Source organism: Tauraco erythrolophus, chromosome 10, assembly GCF_009769465.1.
Source record: "Tauraco erythrolophus isolate bTauEry1 chromosome 10, bTauEry1.pri, whole genome shotgun sequence".
NCBI classification, from domain to species: domain Eukaryota; kingdom Metazoa; phylum Chordata; class Aves; order Musophagiformes; family Musophagidae; genus Tauraco; species Tauraco erythrolophus.
In genome coordinates, this window is record NC_141474.1 from 25,415,820 (window position 1) to 25,433,328 (window position 17,509).

Consider the following 17,509-nt stretch of genomic DNA (forward strand, 5'->3'; position numbering starts at 1 on the left):
CCCCCCCCAGCCTCAACAGGAGAGCCCAGAGAGATCACAAGGGCAAAGAAAATAATCAGGCACTCCTCTCACACAGGTTTTTCCACAAGCATGAGGCACTTGGCTATCATTTGTGCCTTTGAACCGATTGCCCTCATTGGGCATTTGAACTCAGCCCAACACCAAGGGAACGCTAGATGCACAAGAGGCGTGAGAATGACAGCTTTACAGCTACCAGATTAGAACTGCAAATTAGTCAAGAGGTAGGACAAGTTTCTTTAAAAAGAAAAATTTCCATATACCACTGAGGAATCCGGTCAAGATTTTCACTAAGAGCAAAGATAATGTCTCAGTATTCTTTTTCTTGGGGAAGTGGGAGAGAGGGACACACGAGCAGATGTGGGTCACTTTGACATAGCCACTTGCGTGAATTCTCTTCTCCTCTCACTCAGTTTTGCTTAAGTTTTGTAGAGTTTCATTTAATTAGAAAAGTGGCTTCTACAGAATTCTTTACCTGAAGATTGTGCTCTGGCTGATTATAAAGTGCCTGGGATGCATCGAGGTCATTAGTGCAAAATAAAACATCTCACAGGCATGCCAGGCAATCAGACTACCCTTCCTGCAATGGCTGCCAGTGCTCCAGCCTTGTCACTTCCCCGCTTACAAATCCATGACATTCAGCAAAATAATACTTATAGTGTAAACATTAATCAACAACCCTGGCACTAGAGACCACACCCCCCCCCCCCCCCCCCCCCCCCCCCCCCCCCCCCCCCAACTTGAACAGGATATCAGCCCCAGGGTCAGAAACAGGTCCAGAGCATTCTCAGACCTGCATGACTGACCAGCTTTCCTGTCCTGCACAATAGGTGCATTGCAAGGGAACTGCTTCCAGTAATAGGAACAAAAGTAACTTTCAAGGTTGCATGCTGAACAATTACTTTGCCACTTGTGCTTTGATGCCAAGTAGTTCAGTTTGCCAAACTTAGCTCTTTTTCATTTTAGAAGCTTAAGGAATAGAAAGAAGCTGCTCTGTATACCTTCCAGGGAGGGGATTTATTGGATGATTGCTACACTTGATGAAGCCCAGGACTACCCACTCCAGCATTTGACAGCAACCCTTGCCAAAGGATAGTATCAGACATCCAATAACTGAGGAGTACGGCTCTTTTCCCTTCCTGTGTTTTGCACCATGTCCAAAATAACCATGAGGGAACTTAGATTATACCAGTGTAAAATCTTGCTTGGCTGCAGTGGTGTGAGAGTTCAGAACTTAGTTTGCAAAGAACAAAACAAGATATTTATAATTAGCACGCTCACTTCTATACAACTGGAAGTGACTGCACTTCAAGAATTTAGTATTTAGTACAATAAATCATCCAGAAGCATTCAATTGCACCTCTCTCTTCTAAACCAAACTCGAGCATTACAAGAGTCTGTCATTGTTCAGTAAGAGAACTGCAACAGGTGAGTGCAAGCTTCATTCTAGTTTACATTCTGAAGCACAGTGTCATTAAAGACTGAAAACAGAATCCCAAGCTGAGGAATGGGAGGAAAGGGGGTAAAGAAAGAGGAGAGTGAGCAATTACATCAGATCAGACAAATTTAGCATTTTGAAGCCACACAATGTTTAGCTTTTCCTTTTATTTGTTTCAAGTTTTGGTGTAGAAAGTATGTGCGGATGCTAATGCAACCTTCCCCGTAAGTGCTCAGTCTAGCAACGAACAAAGTTTTGGTGTATTCAATTTGGTTATAAGTGTTTCCTTTAAGTGAAGACCTATAGTGCCATTGGAACCAAAACTTTGTTACTGTTGGCAAAAAAATAAAGCAACTTTTCTTTACAAGCATTTTTCCATTTAAATAAAAACCTGAAGCTTTCCCATAATTCCTTTGGTCTTCTCTCACCAAATTCCATGCTAACTCAAGACATGCCCTCTTTTGGAAGTTCGGCTGAATCGCAGTGAAGCTGCTAAAATTAACAGAGAAGAATTGCTGTGGTAGAGTTTCCCCCTAGTTTCTTGGGAGTTTAAGACTGAAAGACATTACCGATACCTCAAACAGAGGCTTCAAGTTGTCTCTACAAGAACAAGAGAAAACAAAATCCAATTAGAAGTTCCACTGAAGGTGCCTGGCAAAAAATTATCTCCATAAAACGATGTTTTGCTTCCAGTATTTTTGTATGTGTTGTGTTGAGTTTATTCCCCTCATAAGGAAACAAAGTATCAGTGTAAAAGCACAGCTGAGCTTTTAAGGTAGCACCAGGACACCTACACCCAAGTTGTCGTCTTGTTGCTGCTAGGCCTCTTTTTGATTCACATTCACAGAATCACTTCTTGTGCAAAACAAGCAGTCTAAGGAGAAAGAATGCCCTCCAAGTTCTAATAAAAATTGTAGAAAAGAATCCAAGATAGCCAACACTTTCCTCCTCCCAAAATTTATCTGCAGAGTGAGGAGGGCATCTGTGCGTAGACAGGATAGGCAAGCCTGACATTTAGGGAATCGTTGTGTTGGACAAGGGATGTCTGCTGGTAATGAAGAACCAAATCCTTAAGTGTGTTGTACAGGTTATATGGTTCTGCAAAGCCATAACCTCTTGGAGTGCTGTAGATCACACAGTGTTTTACTTCTCCATCAGCTCTGCAAGGAAAGGAAATGGGAGAGTTTTAACATCACAGGACAAACCCAAAGTGACAGTCTATTAACAATTAACTAATGCAGCAACCCTGCCAGTCACTAAATTACATAACAGAGGAGGCAGCAGATGCAAGCAGAGGAGATTAATATAGTCTGTGAAGAAACACTGCTTCAGGGCATGTGATTAAACACTCTTACATAGTGATCCACATAAGAAGCCTCTTCTATCCCAGCAGTGCAATTCCCTACTGCGCTGTTCTCCAAATGTTACTTGAAAAAAAGTCAAGAGCTTAAGCAAGAAGATACGCACCTGAAGTCAGCAACTACTTTGTGCTCAACTTATCTGGAAACCTTTCCACTAATCAAAGAAGCCAAAACCCACAAATTCTCAGGACCTACAGAGTATTTCATGAAATACAGCACCGAACTTCAGGGTGCATTTTTTAATGTTAAGCGTGGCATGGGTTCAAGTTGGTTCATTATCTGAAGTCATAGCGACCGAGTCCCTAACTTGGCAAAGCAGTTACTGCAACACAGTATTTCCAAAGCTGCTAGAAAAACTGATCTGCCAGAAAGATTGAGTATTATGTAATCCCTGTACTGGAGCCTATTACAATCCAAGTCACATGTGGGAACAGGTTACGTGATGCCATCCCTTTGCTAGCTTGCAGTATGATACCAACCAAGCGATAGCATCTGATGAACCCCCACTTCAGTGACTGCAACAAACAGTGTCTTGAACACAGCAGACACTACAATCTTCAGTTACCTTGCAGTGATACACCTTCACGTATTCATTTCTTGGACTTGCTTTCAGAAGCAATTAACCTCATGTGAAATAAATCAGTGAAAACCATTTTGCACTCCAGAACGTCTTGAAGGATTTTAGATAATGGAATCAAAGTATTTCTGACCTTCATTACATCAGCATAAAATGAAGTGAAACACAAGAAATCAATGCAAGGCTGTGTGAATGTCAAAAACTACTGCGCACAAATAATGTCTTCCCTGAAGCACTACCGTTATCTTAACATACAAGAGAAAGAATCTAGAGTTGGCCATGTCTAAAAATGAGAACAGAAGATGTTACAGCTTTACAGCCCTGTTTTTCTTCTTCCCATGTGTTCCTTGGCAGAGAAGAACATGGGAGAATTTCACCTTAATTTACTTATTACTGTAGAGCTTCAAACTGGGATACTTCAGAATTTTGTACTAGCTACTTGTGGCGAATGAAGAGACTGCTAGGACTACAGCTATTGCACATTGAAAGCATGTTTTTGCAACACAGCTTTTACCATGCTAGACTTCCTGCAAACATGCAACATGTTCCAATGGGCAGGCCTAGGCTAGGTCTGGCTTGTGTTCTCCAAAATAAAGAGCTGTGGTAGAGATTTATTAATCTAGTTAGAATAAAAAGGAAAACAGACTTACACCACAGAACAAGCATAACATCCTTTCTTGCTACTCTCCCGAATTAAAAATGCTCCATCAGGTTTTCCACAGAGCAAGTCTTCTGCTTGGATACGGTTGAGGTCCCCAACAAACCAAGTTTTCTCATCATGATGTGGCAGGTTTTCATCTTCTTCATTCACAAAGTACGTGCTGAAAGAGAGGATATACATTTTAACTTCAACAATGGTCAGTAAAGGAGTTAGCAAGCAGAGTGATTTATTTTTAAAGAATTCATCCAAAGAAATACCAGAACCCACCCAAATTGGGAGGTCAGGCTCCTAATGGACATATATCAAAGGATTCAACTTAGAACTTAATTGTTTCAACTTTGTTTAATCCTAAATGTTTCAGCAGAGTTGCTGCCTCAAATGACAAAGTTCCCCTAGAGAATTTGTCCCTTTTTCTGCAGTCCTTTACTGAGAAACCAGTGTTTTGTATTACCGACCTCCACAAGAGCACACACTTTACAGAACACTTCTCAGTAAAATCATATGTATAGTGACACTTACTCATCAATATTTTCATTTTTGATCCCCAGCCAGTCATTTATTCGCTTCTGTCTCACTCCTTTGTGATTGAGCCATCTGCCAGAAGAAGAGAGCATTAATACGTTACTTCAGCGTACATATACAGGTTTTCTTACTGAGCAAGCTGAAGCTCAGACACAAGGTCCCACAAAGAAACAGTATGGAGCTTAGTTTGTTCTCCAGCAGCAAAAGCCATAGAAAGACCATAGATTCCATATGAGCACTTTCTTGTATCATCTTCTGAGATGCCTCCTTTACTGGACACAGCAAAAAGGAGCCATGAAGCAGCCTCTTAAATGGAGAAAGGAGGGTTAAGCTGAAGAAGAGGTTCTGCCTCTGCACAGTGCAGTCCAGAAAAGAATACAAATTGTGACAGCTATTTCTCTTGGGAAAACAAAACAAGTATTGTCACTGGCTTCTTCTAGCCTCCTAACATCACCTTCTGAGACAGAGTGTTTCTCTGTCTTCTTCCAGAATCCTAACGCACTGAGTCCAGCCCAAGGAAATTAGGAGCTGGATAACAGGGCTATCAGTGAAATCAAGGGTGGGTACAAGCAACATCTGCTGCACCCAGCACAAGTAGTACTAACCTCTGTTGTATCAGCAAGAACAGGTTTTGTTTATAACTTGTTTATCTTAAATGTTTTATTTACAGGAGTTGCAGAATGCGCATCTAGTTGTGGCAGGCTCTTAAGTCTGACAACAGCAAAATAAAGGAATGAAGTCGCAAAGAGACAGCCAATTTACTCAGACATCTCATGCCAGAATGTAGTACCTTAGTACTCTCAGAACTTTGGTTACGAACAGAAAATTAAACTCCCATTATCCTGTTAGAAGCAGTCATTAATCAGGTTCACCAGAAATACTATTCTGAGGTACAGGTCAGGTTTACTTACACAAGATACTGATCTCTGATTTTGCGGAGCTGAATTAGGTCAGGCTTGATACTATTCATTTTCTTATCAGTCTCCCTGTTATCCAGAGCTTGTTTCTTCAAATCTTGTTCCAGGCGCATTTTACTATCATGGATCTCACCCAGGCGTGATTTTAATTTTTCATAGTTCATCATTATCCTGCAAACATAAGTAGTGAGGTCAAACCAGTCTAGAGGACTGAACCTTACCAGTAGCACTTATATAACAGTATCACAAGAACTACCACAACAGCAGCTCCTCCCTTTGACTGCCTCATTTTAACAAGAAAACTGCTGTTAAGAGTGCCAGAAAAGACCTCTTGCCAGAGGGCCTACCACCCTTTTGCATAGTTTGAACCTTCAGTTTACCTTAATATATTTCCTTTTGGCAGAGACGCAGGAACAAATATCTCTAGGAGGATAAGCCAGAACAGATTCCTCCTTCACTGTCAGATTCATTTTTTGGTATATCAATTACACAATCCCAGCATAGGTATCAGTACTAGCAAGATTTCAAATGCAGACTTCAATTACTGATCAAGAGCTACCAGGAAGTAACACTGCCTATCTCTTCATTCAAGGTTAGTTTGCAGTTTTGGTAAAATTCAGGAGAATAACCTATTTTTCCTGTTAATTGATCTTTAGTCAAATGAAGGACCACAATTGCATAGTAAGATTGTGACAGGTAACTGTTTCAGTCTAAAATCTGCTTAAGGTTACTCTACCATGATTCATAAAGCACTGAGTCAAGTTAGGCATTATACCAGGTATTTCTTCAAAGGCCCAGATACAGCTTTTTCTCCTAGTATCTTCACAGAAGGGCAATTTTAATTGAGACCATTACTGAATTTCTTTTAGATGACCACTATCCACTACCAAGTAGTGGCAATTAAATACTGATCTTCTTTGAAAGTGACTAAAATTGACTATGGACTATGAGATTTACCAGATCTATGTCCATTTGCAGTTTACAAGTAAAGATTTTTCTAAATTATATTCTGAACAAATCCAAATAGAAGTGGGATAAGCAAATGCAACCATTATTTCCTGATCCTCATCACAGTATATGGTTTACTGAAGTCGAGAGAATAATCCAGAGATCTTCCACCTCTTCTGTCTACAATCCGATTCCTCAACAGAAGAGGGCTTTACTGAAGGTTCACATGCCGTGAGGGAAGGTCTCAGAGACAATACTGAGTTTACAAAGTGTTTTATATAATGCAATGTTACATAAAAGAATTTCATGAAGTGTCCATGTGGATATTAGTTCTTCCTTGTAAGCAAACATGACTTGAGCGCCTACCGTTCAATTTCTTTGTCATTCCCCTCCCTGCGAAATCGCTCTATGTATTCTTTGCTGTATCGCTCTTGCGAGTGGCACTGTTCCTCAAATATCTTAATAGTTTCATTAAATGCTTCAATTGCGGTCCTCTTCATCTGAATTTCCTATGTGAGGAAAGAGTCCTTCATCATTTGTTCATGGTACAGATGACAATGCAAGACTCGATTATGTTCCCTAATTGACTGAGAACATGAACTTTTCTCTTCCCCCACAAGTCAAAAAGTGATTAATCGGTCTGAAATTTAGTCAAACGCCAAGTAGAGTCAGGGAAGTATAGAGAAGACTTACTCCCTGTAAGTCTACCCTCCTCCCCCCACATGATGCTCTCTATTAGGCTGCAAACCCCTCAAATATTTTAGTCATATTTTCCATCTTAGTTTGCAGGAAGACTGCCAGCAAACTGCCTTCCCATATATGAACTATCTTATTTTACAAGAAGCAGTCCAAATACTGTATTCGCACTTCCTTAATGCATAATATCTGGTATCTGATTTGAACACGACTTCATAAAACCTGGACAAAACCCTCTGCAACTCTCACTGCAGCACACAGCAGCTGGAAATACTCAGCAGTCAAGGAAGAAGACTGCAGTGCAAAGCTTGTAGGTGATTATACTTATTCCTACCTTATACTAGGAAGCTCAGCTCCCCTTTCTTCCTTGTCCCACACCATACCTCCAGGACTATGAGCAACAAGTCATATTCACTGTTTCCATCAACTTTGAAATGATCTTGCTCTATTCCACAATTTACTAAGTTTTTTCCTTGTATTTTCTGACCTTGGACTGCCTTTATTAGCCATAACAGGTTAAAATAGTTTTCTTTACTTTTTAAAAACAAGAAACAGACTCTACAGATAGCTCAACTAGAACTAACCTGTGATGTTCTGGTATATTCTTCATATAATTTGTCGTACTCTTTACTCTTTTCCTGATACTGAGCATGGTATTCTTGAAGCTTTTTACCTACTGCATCTATATTATCTTCTTCACCAACTGATCCTGTACATACAAAAAGCTATTAAGTCTTCAAGCAAAGCAGCTTTTCCTTAAGAGTATTCATTTGTCCACTTATGCACATTTGCATTTTACAGCTATTAGCATCATTTTGTAATCAGGTTTCTACAGAACATAAACCACTGTATCTAAATCCCCCTTCCTCCATGCAACAAGTTCCACAGTTTACAGACAGGAAGAACTGGAACTATGGGACACCAAGAACTATGCCAAATTACTAAGCTTCCAAAAAAACACACTACAGCCTAGGTCTAGACCAATATCCTCTATTGAAGAAAGGAAGAAGTGAATTGCTTGAAATCTGAAGCTAAAGATCAGAGTTTTTTTTTTTCCCAAAAGCTCTACAGTCCTTTTTCCTCAGTGCCGGACAACGTCTCGGGCTGCTGAATAAAACTTTAAAAATATTCTTGAAAAAATGTAGATGGCTGTGCAGAGTGAGCAGCTGCATGGCTCATATGTGCTTCAAGGGCAACACTGTCTAGAACAGCACCCTGTGGGTTCACGAGGGTCCAAGGGGGGAAAAAAAGGCTTCTCAGAGAAGCTCAAGTCTGCTGCATGTCAGGGTTTTGCTTCTCTATTGGACTGATTAGTGGAGACCAGAAACTTCATAAAATGGAGAAGCTTAATTGGCTAGACAATGTGGAAGATCCAGTATTACAAGCAAAGTGAAGACAAATGTGAAAATTCACTTTTTTCAGTTAAAAAAAAATTATGCTTCACAGAGAAAATAAAATCATATACACAGTTGCAATTTCTTTTCTTGTCTGCACTAATAATTATTGGTGTCCAATGAAGATCTTACCTGCTGGTACCGGGACACTGGATACATCAACTTCACATCAAGCTTCGGGTTATACTGAGCAAGAGACTCATTGCGGTAGTGGTTAATCAGTTCCACAACTGAATTAAACGTCAGTGGATCAGAGAAGCCGTATTTTCCATCCCGATGATAGATTTTATCAGTTTATTGTTGCCACCCTTCCTGTAAAGCCAGTACAGTCATTCAGAGGTTTTACTCTGTACCTCCCATCCCTCTTCAACACTAAGGCTGCTAACAAAGACACTAGTGACATTCCTGGGCAAGTGGCTTTGACGCTGTGCACCTCACAGTGATCTCTACAGGTATTTGTTGTTTAAGAGTCAATACACAGAATTATCAGCAGATATATTTGAACAGAACAAATCCCAACTAAACTCTTCTTATGCGTTCATTCTGAAGCCAGCTATGGGTTTAGGACCTAGCTTTGCCAGAAGTTTTGCAAGGGAAAGGAGGATCCTGAAGGCTGAATAAAGGAGCCGTATGAAAACCCAACCCACAATTTCCTGCAATTTGAGGTTACTAATAGTATACAAACGAGTACACATTTATACAGTGATTAACAAAACTATCGAGTTATGGATGCTAATACAGGATACCCAAACCTAAACAAAATCCTTACAAGATGGTTTTAAGTTTAGGACTCTACATTAGCCAGATTTATACATTCTAGTGGTTTCCACAAATACAGTGCTTATTCTTCCTTTTTTTTTTCCACCAACAGACTGTTTAGACAATATCCTGTCCTTCCTGCACTCTCAATTTTGGTTCCTAAAGACTTCTGCATTCAGCAAAATAAACAAGTCATGCCAAACCTTACTGCACAAGCTGTGAACTTCAAGGCAGGAGTCAAAGCAGAATTTAAGCTACACTCTTGGGGTCAAACCTGCCATTAAGACAACAGAATTTCACAGCAAGATCAAATATCTGCCACATCATAGTAACTCTCAAAGGTGTGCTACAGAGACAGTGGCTTACACACCTTGTCCGTTTGTTTGCCTCTAATAATCAGCCTCCGGAGCCTGGCAGAGGCAAGCGGCTGGACAGGCTGGGCAAGGCACCAGCAGCTAGTCACATAGGTCTGCTGTCTTAACTGCAGTAGACAGGACTGGGGGCAGCTCTGGGAAGTCTGCCACTTGCAGACAATTTTAATGAAGAACAGGAACATGGCTCCAATTCAATATTTCCTAAACTTTAGATCAGAAAGCACAAGATACTCTTTTTACAAAGACACTGTGTTCAATACTCCGGAGCTGCACGCTGATGAGATATCCAACACACTCCCATTAATCAAAGCCCTAGTTTAAATACCTTTTACCTTAGCAGTTTCTAAAACTATGAAGCATTACTGAGTGGCTCTTCTCCCTGAGTCTCATCTAATCTACACAGAGATCCTTACAGTAGTGCTGAGTGAGGGATAGGATTCAATGCACAGAACAGAACCAGCTATGGAATCTGGCTATTTATTTGCTCATTCTGTGATCTGCAGTACCTTTGGGAACATCTATCAACTTGAGCCACGTCAGCTTTACACAGCCACTGCTGTCACTGGTATAGCAACTACCTACTTAGGGTTTTACTATGTGAACTACAACTGCTGAACACTTACCGTAATGTCAGGTGTAGTCTCCCTGCATCTTGGTTGATGCATCGCGCACCAGGAATGTTCCATCTGGCATGTCTCGTAATTTGTCATTTACTTCTTCCCTGGAGAATGGAAAGGAAGGCAAAATTAGAAGCATTAAGGACACAATCTTTGCCACAGGTATCAATAGCGGAGCCAGTAACACCAGCATACGTAAGGAGTTTGATCTTCAAAACGTCAGGTAATCTTCTTTCACACTCGGGCTCTCCAGTCTTTTAGGCCATCTGAACTTGTGCGTTACACTAAAAAAATAGCAGCTGCAGTCAACCGCCACTTAGGAAGAAGTCTCTGTTTAAGCAACAGTAGTGGCTGTGTCTCAGAGTTCACAAACTTTCCTTGTAATGTGCTCAGGTTTTAAAGTCCACACTGGAAACAGGTGCCCTTTGAGAAGCCTGTCCTGACCTCTCAAGAAACAGGCTCTAGCATCACAGCTCAAAGGTGTCTAGACTTTAGCACAGTTCTAGTCTCAGGAGACTCATTATTGGCTTAACTCCCATCTTATTTACAGCAGTTCTAAACCACTACAACCTTGCTAGCTTCAGTGCAACTTTTCTTTATTTACAACTGAAGCAAAAGGATACTCAGTCCAGAGCTTTAAGCTAAATCAAGCAATCTTTAAGTGAAAGTGAGTACCTGTAAGCATTAAGAAAATGATTTCAGCTGAAGAGTTAGTGTCTTGCAGGTTTGACCATTTCACCCAGATTACATATCTCCCTTTATAAGGGCTCCTCACAGGTTTTTTAGAAGCACTAGGCACTTTTTAATACAATTACTTGGAAACCGAAGCTTATCAGGTAGCCTCAACATTATCTAAGTGAAGTAGGAAGCCTACTTGAATCTTACAAAGAAAAATCAACAGCAGCTTTTTGTTCAAATACTAAGGAACAAAAGTATTCTTACAAAATAGCCTTAGTTTTGATTTAGCTACCTGAAAACCATTCTGTTAGTAAAACTGACTCCTATTAAATATCATGTGCATATCCACTTACTCAGAACATTTTACAGATTGGACCTAGTTAACTCAAACAGCCGCCTCCTTTTTGAATGGACAGATACGATCTAAGGGCTTGGGCTTATGCCTGCAAGTTGCACCCTGGAGCTTGCGACAAAGTTTTCAGCCCCAAGTTCTCGACTGAAGAACACGGCTCCTGCCCTGACAGCGCAATGCAGTTCGTACCTGCTGGCTGTCAGATCAGGGTCATAAACAATTCCATCTTTAAACGTGTGTGTATCACATTTAATCTAATAATGCCACTCCAATATGATTTGTACTGCATTAGCTCCTGCCATCACATGCACTGTTAATTGAGGAACAAATCCACAGTCAATAAACCAATACCGAGCAGTTTTAAACAAACCCTGCCTAGTGAGTTTGGGATTGGGTTTTGCCACTCTGCTCCGATTTAGAATTAACAGAAAAATAACACTGCCAAGCCCTTCAAAAGCAAGATCTACGCAGGTTTGCTTAAAAAGATAAGGGTGGTACAATAAAGATATGAAAACTTTATTTCCCTTCTCAGCACTTCAATGAACTACTGTGGCAAACACGGTCTTCTTGCCTTTATCTGACGAAGTGTTTCAAAGTATTATGTGCACAAGCTTGAACAATTCCTGATCACACCCCCAGCAAGCTCATATTTCCCCTTAAAGTTCCAAATCCTAGACTCTTCGAAGTGCCTTAAGAAGGAAGAGATGACTGGACACCAGTTCTTTATGCAATTAAGTATATTAGACACTGGCACTTCATTTTCTGAACTTAACCCAAGCCATCTATTTTCTCAAGTGCATAGAAAAGGGTTTCCTTAAGAAGTAAAACTTACTTTATTTGGTATGAGTCTGTATCATCTGCTTAGCATAGCTGGTGATGGTGCCATTTGTAAGAGCTATTTTTATACCACCATGTAATAGAAATTAATACAGACACAGTTTTAACCAAATGTTAAAGAAACAAAAAATAAGAATGCAACTCCTTTTATTCTGAGCAAGCCTCCTACTGAAAGTTTGCTGAACTGCATGAATGCCAGCACTGCACGCTTACAAAACCTTATTAGCTAGCACATTCAGCAGCACTTTTCTTTTGAACGAAATAATTTTCTCTTTTTTTAAAGACTTTGTGTATCTTGAGAAATTCAGAAACCCAAATAACTGTCACCGAGACAGGCAATATCTGCTCCAGAACAGCTACACAACTTAAACATAAGTCCTGAATCCAGTCAAATACCTGCATTTAGGTGCTCTGCCAAGTATAGTCTTGAAGCATTTCCCTCCTGTAAATGCTTCCTGAAATAAGCATGTTCGTTTTCTCTTAAAGTCTAACAGGCTTATTCTTTTTTTAATAACATATATTAATATATTTTAATTAATATATTTTAGTAATATTGCTTACCTTGAGATGTCCCCCCAGTACCACTCTGCTTCCTGCAGAGAGAAACTGGAATTGTCCTTCATTCCATTCGTATTGACTGAAGTCATTGTTTTGGGGGGCTTTGGAGGAAGAGCTGAAATGAAGAATAGATCAAAGAAAGGTAAACAGGGGAAATAATCACTAAACTGTTAATGAAATACGACAATGAAAAGGGAGAGAAAATGCAAATCTTGAACTTGGATTTCAAGCGCTCTCAAAGTAAATGGAATTTGTAATTTTTTAAAGAATTTTTAAGTCAGCAGCTGCACTGTGATCCTGGATTTCCTAGTACTCAAACCAAACCTGCGCTTGAGGGAGGGGAAAAGGAAGGAGTATGAGGAAACATGAGTTTTTGTTAAAAGGAAGACTGGCTCAGGCATGTCTGTAAGGGCAATCACCACCTAAACCTCCAAACAAGTTAAAGGTGTATTGTGTTTGAAAACCACAGCCTGGAGAGCACTGTGCACCACTATGGAAAAACTCCAGCATCACCAGCCCTTATGGCAATCCTTAAGAGCAAATGGGTGGGCTTTTCTGCAGAGGGAAGAACACTGCTAGTGAGAGAAGCGGTGCCTGGGCAGCAGTATATCCACCACAGACTCAAGGTTCATGTCTCATCCTAGATTTCCCATTTAGGCTCCTGTCAGGAACACAAGCTATGACTCTTTGATTACTACAGGACATGAGGTGATAAAGGAAGTGGATAAAGGAAGGGGAAAGGGGACATTAGGTCATTATTAGAGCGTCTGCACCACTTTACATAGCTGAAATGTTTACCATAGGAAAGGGAATGCTAAAAAGTCTCCCAGAGACAGGCAGAACTGCACATCTGTAGGTCTAGTGCATACCTGCCCAGAATTTCCCTGTTCTGAATTCAAGGCAAACAGGCTTTTTACTTCTGTTCTCAAAACAGGTTACACAATATAAGTTGCATACAACCCACTGAAGCTCTTGATTTGGTCAGTTTTTGCTCAAACAGCTTTTCCATGGTCTTGAACGTAAGCCCTCTATCAGGAGCATTCAGCAGCCACAGGCATGCTCATGTATTGGTAGAGACTTGTCTGTCAGCAGAAAAGCATTACGCTATTTTCTTCGAGAAAGACGTCTTCAGTGTTCACCCCTGCTTTGCAGAGGCTGAACGCTTCATCAAGAACACTGCCACTGAAACTGAGCACTTCTCATGCACTTCATAAGACAGTGTTTTACAGGGACAAGTAACATTTGAATTCAGAGTAAGGAAGCTGCTACACACATTGTTTTGCTACTAGCACATTTTTAAGTCAGACCCTGAACGTTCGTGCTCCCAAGCCATCAGATTACACAAGCATCAGTGAGCAGGCCTGACACACTGACAACAGTCATCTTTCAGACACACACAATTGCAGCGTACAAGCAGAACTACAACTAAAGGGAGCAGAAAGAAGATTTTGATCTCTAGCCCCAGTGCAGAATGGCATAACACTGAGGGGTGTGCTACTTGGCACCATCCATCTGCACACCTCTGAGCCACACCTCCCACATTAAAGAAGAGGAAAACAGTGTTCCAACTGCAGTTTCAAATACCATTTCATGTTGGATATCCGACACAGTAACTTCACTGTTCTCAGACAAACCAGGAGATACTTTAATTGAGCCAACATAAACTAAATCTGAACCTTGACCCAGACATTTGCACCCTGGGGTTGCTGACCAAACACCTGATTCAGATACCAGCATTCATTCTCCGGGACTGAGCATTAAACTGTAGCATACAGGTTCTTTTTATGGAGTGAGCTGGGAACTTTCAGGTGTGCACATATAACGAGACCTGTTATTGCCTCACTAGATAAAAGGAAGGTAAAAACCTTTGGATTCACTGAAGTAGCTTCCTGGTTAGGAGGCTTCAGTTACTCCTAGCTCACTTACTAGAGTTGTTTGTATAGCACCTGAATATTTGTACAAAGCACCATTGAGAGTAAGACACAGTTCTAACCCCACTCTGCTTGAAGCTCCCAGCCCCATCCTACTTTTGCAAGTTCAGAGGAGCACCTATCCAGGCTAAGCCTGAAGAATCAATTGTATTTACCATGCCCTGTGCTGTTCCATCTTCCCAGTTCAAAGATCCTGAATTAGAAAGTGTCTTCAGGTCCTCCCTCCTCCCACCTCATGTCTGGGCTGTGCTACCCAATGTACTTTAAGTGACAAGATAGACACAGCAGTTTTGAGTCTCATCAGTGTCTGCATAGGGCAGTAAAACCGACCTCAGAAAACTTGTAGATGTTCCCATCTACTCCAGAATCTTTCATAGATTCTGTGTCATCAACAAGTGCGTGAAGACTCATGTAAAAATAACACAATAGCATGGAGCATTCTCAGAAAACTATACCAGCACCAGCAATTATTTCACTGGGTTTTGTAAGTTAAGGCTTGGACATATCAAAAACTTGAAGGTATTTTACAGTCTAAAAGCCTGTTTTACACTGGTAATAGGGGCTTTCCAGAAGAGGCTTTCAAGTGTTCTCTAGAGTACTTGAATACTTCTCTAGCCCTCCTTGCAAGATTAAGCCTTGTTCCTTTATATACTGTGGAATTATTTAGCAGCTTTGTTAGGGCTCACTCCAAAGCACTGGGCACAGAAAAGCCAAGTAACAACGACCAGAAAGGTGAAGAACAGGAGTTTAGTGTATGGACAGAGTACTAGACATTACACCAAGTGTCCTTCCTATGGGTGAGTTTTTTTCCTTCTTTCCCTTAACAGGTAGGTAACAGTTGTCACTGTCAGGGGTTGTCTCCGGAACTTCATTCTGCACAAGAAATTGAAGGAAATTCTAGGGACAAGAATAAGGCTTGGACCAGTTCCTGTAAAACCTGACTCATGGAAGCCAGTCCTTTTCGCAACAGACTTTTGAAAAATGCTTTTTAATAGCTTGCACATTTAAAAAACACAAGAGTATTTGCAAGGGTGGATCCTGTTTCCAGAGAACTACGGATCTAATTCTTTACTTTCAATACTTTGAGCCATATAGATTTTCCTGACTTGGATACAGAACCAGGCCCTTGCTATGGCTTTATCCAGTAGACTGACATGCCCACCCATTTCAGAGTTCTTGGCTACCCTCTCAGTCTGATATGACCATAGTCTGTACAAATGAGAACTGAGCACGAAGGCAGTTTAAACCCCACAGCCCAGAAGCTGTGATGACACAGGGGAGCATTTTGTACTAGCATGGCAAGTCTACTGTAACAGTGCAGCATCCACCCTACTGCTGCTCTCATAACACTGGCCCAATGGGTTGCTGGAAGAAGCATCCTAAAATAGTTTTTACTAGTACCTAGACAGTATTCATCACCTTGCTAGGAGAAATCCTGTGATGTTCTACGAGATGCTACAGAGAGCCTTAAAGAGTCTACAGATTCTGATTTAAATTCAAAAAAATCCGGTTTTAGATACCTTGATGAACATTACAGAGCTAAAAATCCTAGAGTAAACAAAATAAGGCTGGCTTGAAGTCAACAGAAATGCTTCAAGAGCAGCCGTGTTTCTTTCCATGTCACTGGGTCCAATTCTGATCTAGCCACAGGCACAATCTTACTTTATCTCTAAACAAGTTCTGATTAGAGTGAACGATCCTGATGGTTTCTTGCCTCCTTTTTCCTGGGAGAGAAAGAACATTGATCTCAAGTGATTAACAGCACAACGGATCTATCCATTCTAATAAAGAACTTGCTGTTAGCACGATACACGAGCATCCTTCCCTTACAGATTCTCTAGGACAGCTTTTACGGCACAGATCTTTCCAAACCCAAAAGGCAACAGCTCAGCTGGACCCTTTCTGCTCCCGCAGAAGTGCATTTCCCCAGATCAGGTCAGCCTCCAGTGACCGCCTGGCACGCAGTGGTGAGAGCAGACTGGCTCTCGCTCACGCGCTAGCAGGCATCTCTGGTTTTTTCCTTTCTCTAGCAGCTCCAGTCCCCTCTTTCTAGCTTCCCCAAGCGGGATAGCTTGAGCTCAATCCCCATCCAGATCAGTGTCACTTAGAAGGGGAGAAATAAAAAGAGCTGGTGATGGAGCAGAGGCAGCAGCAGCCAATGCGGGCCGGGGCCGGGATCGGATGTTACTGACGTCAGGGCGATGAAGGCTGCTGTGCCGGCTCCAGCAGGTACCTTTGGCTGAGCCACTCTGCAGATCTGCGGAGCAGGTCCTTAGAGAGAAAAAAATCTATTGATTAGGCTTTGCCAAGGTAATTTTTCTGATGCTTTCTTGACTGCATTGAATTGCTTTTTCTAAAAGGCCACTCAAGATTTAACTGACATGATTCCCTGAAATTCAAAGTACCCTCCAACACCAAGACAACCGAAAAAGCTGGCAAGTGTCTGAAGTTTAGCAGTGTTGTGGTTTTTTTGTTGTTTTTTTTTTTTTTTAAACTAAGGTCTTTTGTAGAAAATAGTGGGCTATATTAATCCTGAATTTAACTTCAAAGTACATCGTGACTCCCATGAGATATGCACTTTTCCCAGTCAGGTTTTGAATCAAAAACTTCACAAGTTTAGATGACCTAAGAGCCACCGAGCCCTATCTGTGAGGGTTTCAATGGCACTAATTCAGGCAGAGTGAAAAAGATGAATGTCTTGGGTCTCCAAGTGCTACATCCCACATGGCATCCAGTCAAGCAGCCTGTTTCTTCTCTGGCTGCAGTATTTGCACACAAGATAAACCTGCCAGTTAATTAAACTCTAATTTGCAGTTTTAAGGCAGATGCCACTTAGTCTAAGAATGGTTCCATAACTTATTTCTTCTAGTG

General features: G+C 41.1%; 1 protein-coding gene across 1 annotated transcript in view; it reads right to left on the bottom strand.

The window, feature by feature from the left end:
- Positions 1-2,414: 2,414 nt before the first annotated feature.
- The window catches only part of PIK3R3 (phosphoinositide-3-kinase regulatory subunit 3), a 73,794-nt gene continuing 58,699 nt past the window's right edge, over positions 2,415-17,509 (bottom strand). The window contains 12 exon segments of the mRNA XM_086617274.1: positions 2,415-2,616; positions 4,045-4,215; positions 4,575-4,649; positions 5,489-5,665; positions 6,809-6,951; positions 7,723-7,835; positions 7,838-7,847; positions 8,665-8,822; positions 8,825-8,844; positions 8,966-8,978; positions 10,289-10,386; positions 12,711-12,822. Of these exon segments, the coding sequence (XP_086473400.1) occupies positions 2,415-2,616; positions 4,045-4,215; positions 4,575-4,649; positions 5,489-5,665; positions 6,809-6,951; positions 7,723-7,835; positions 7,838-7,847; positions 8,665-8,822; positions 8,825-8,844; positions 8,966-8,978; positions 10,289-10,386; positions 12,711-12,822 (1,292 nt within the window).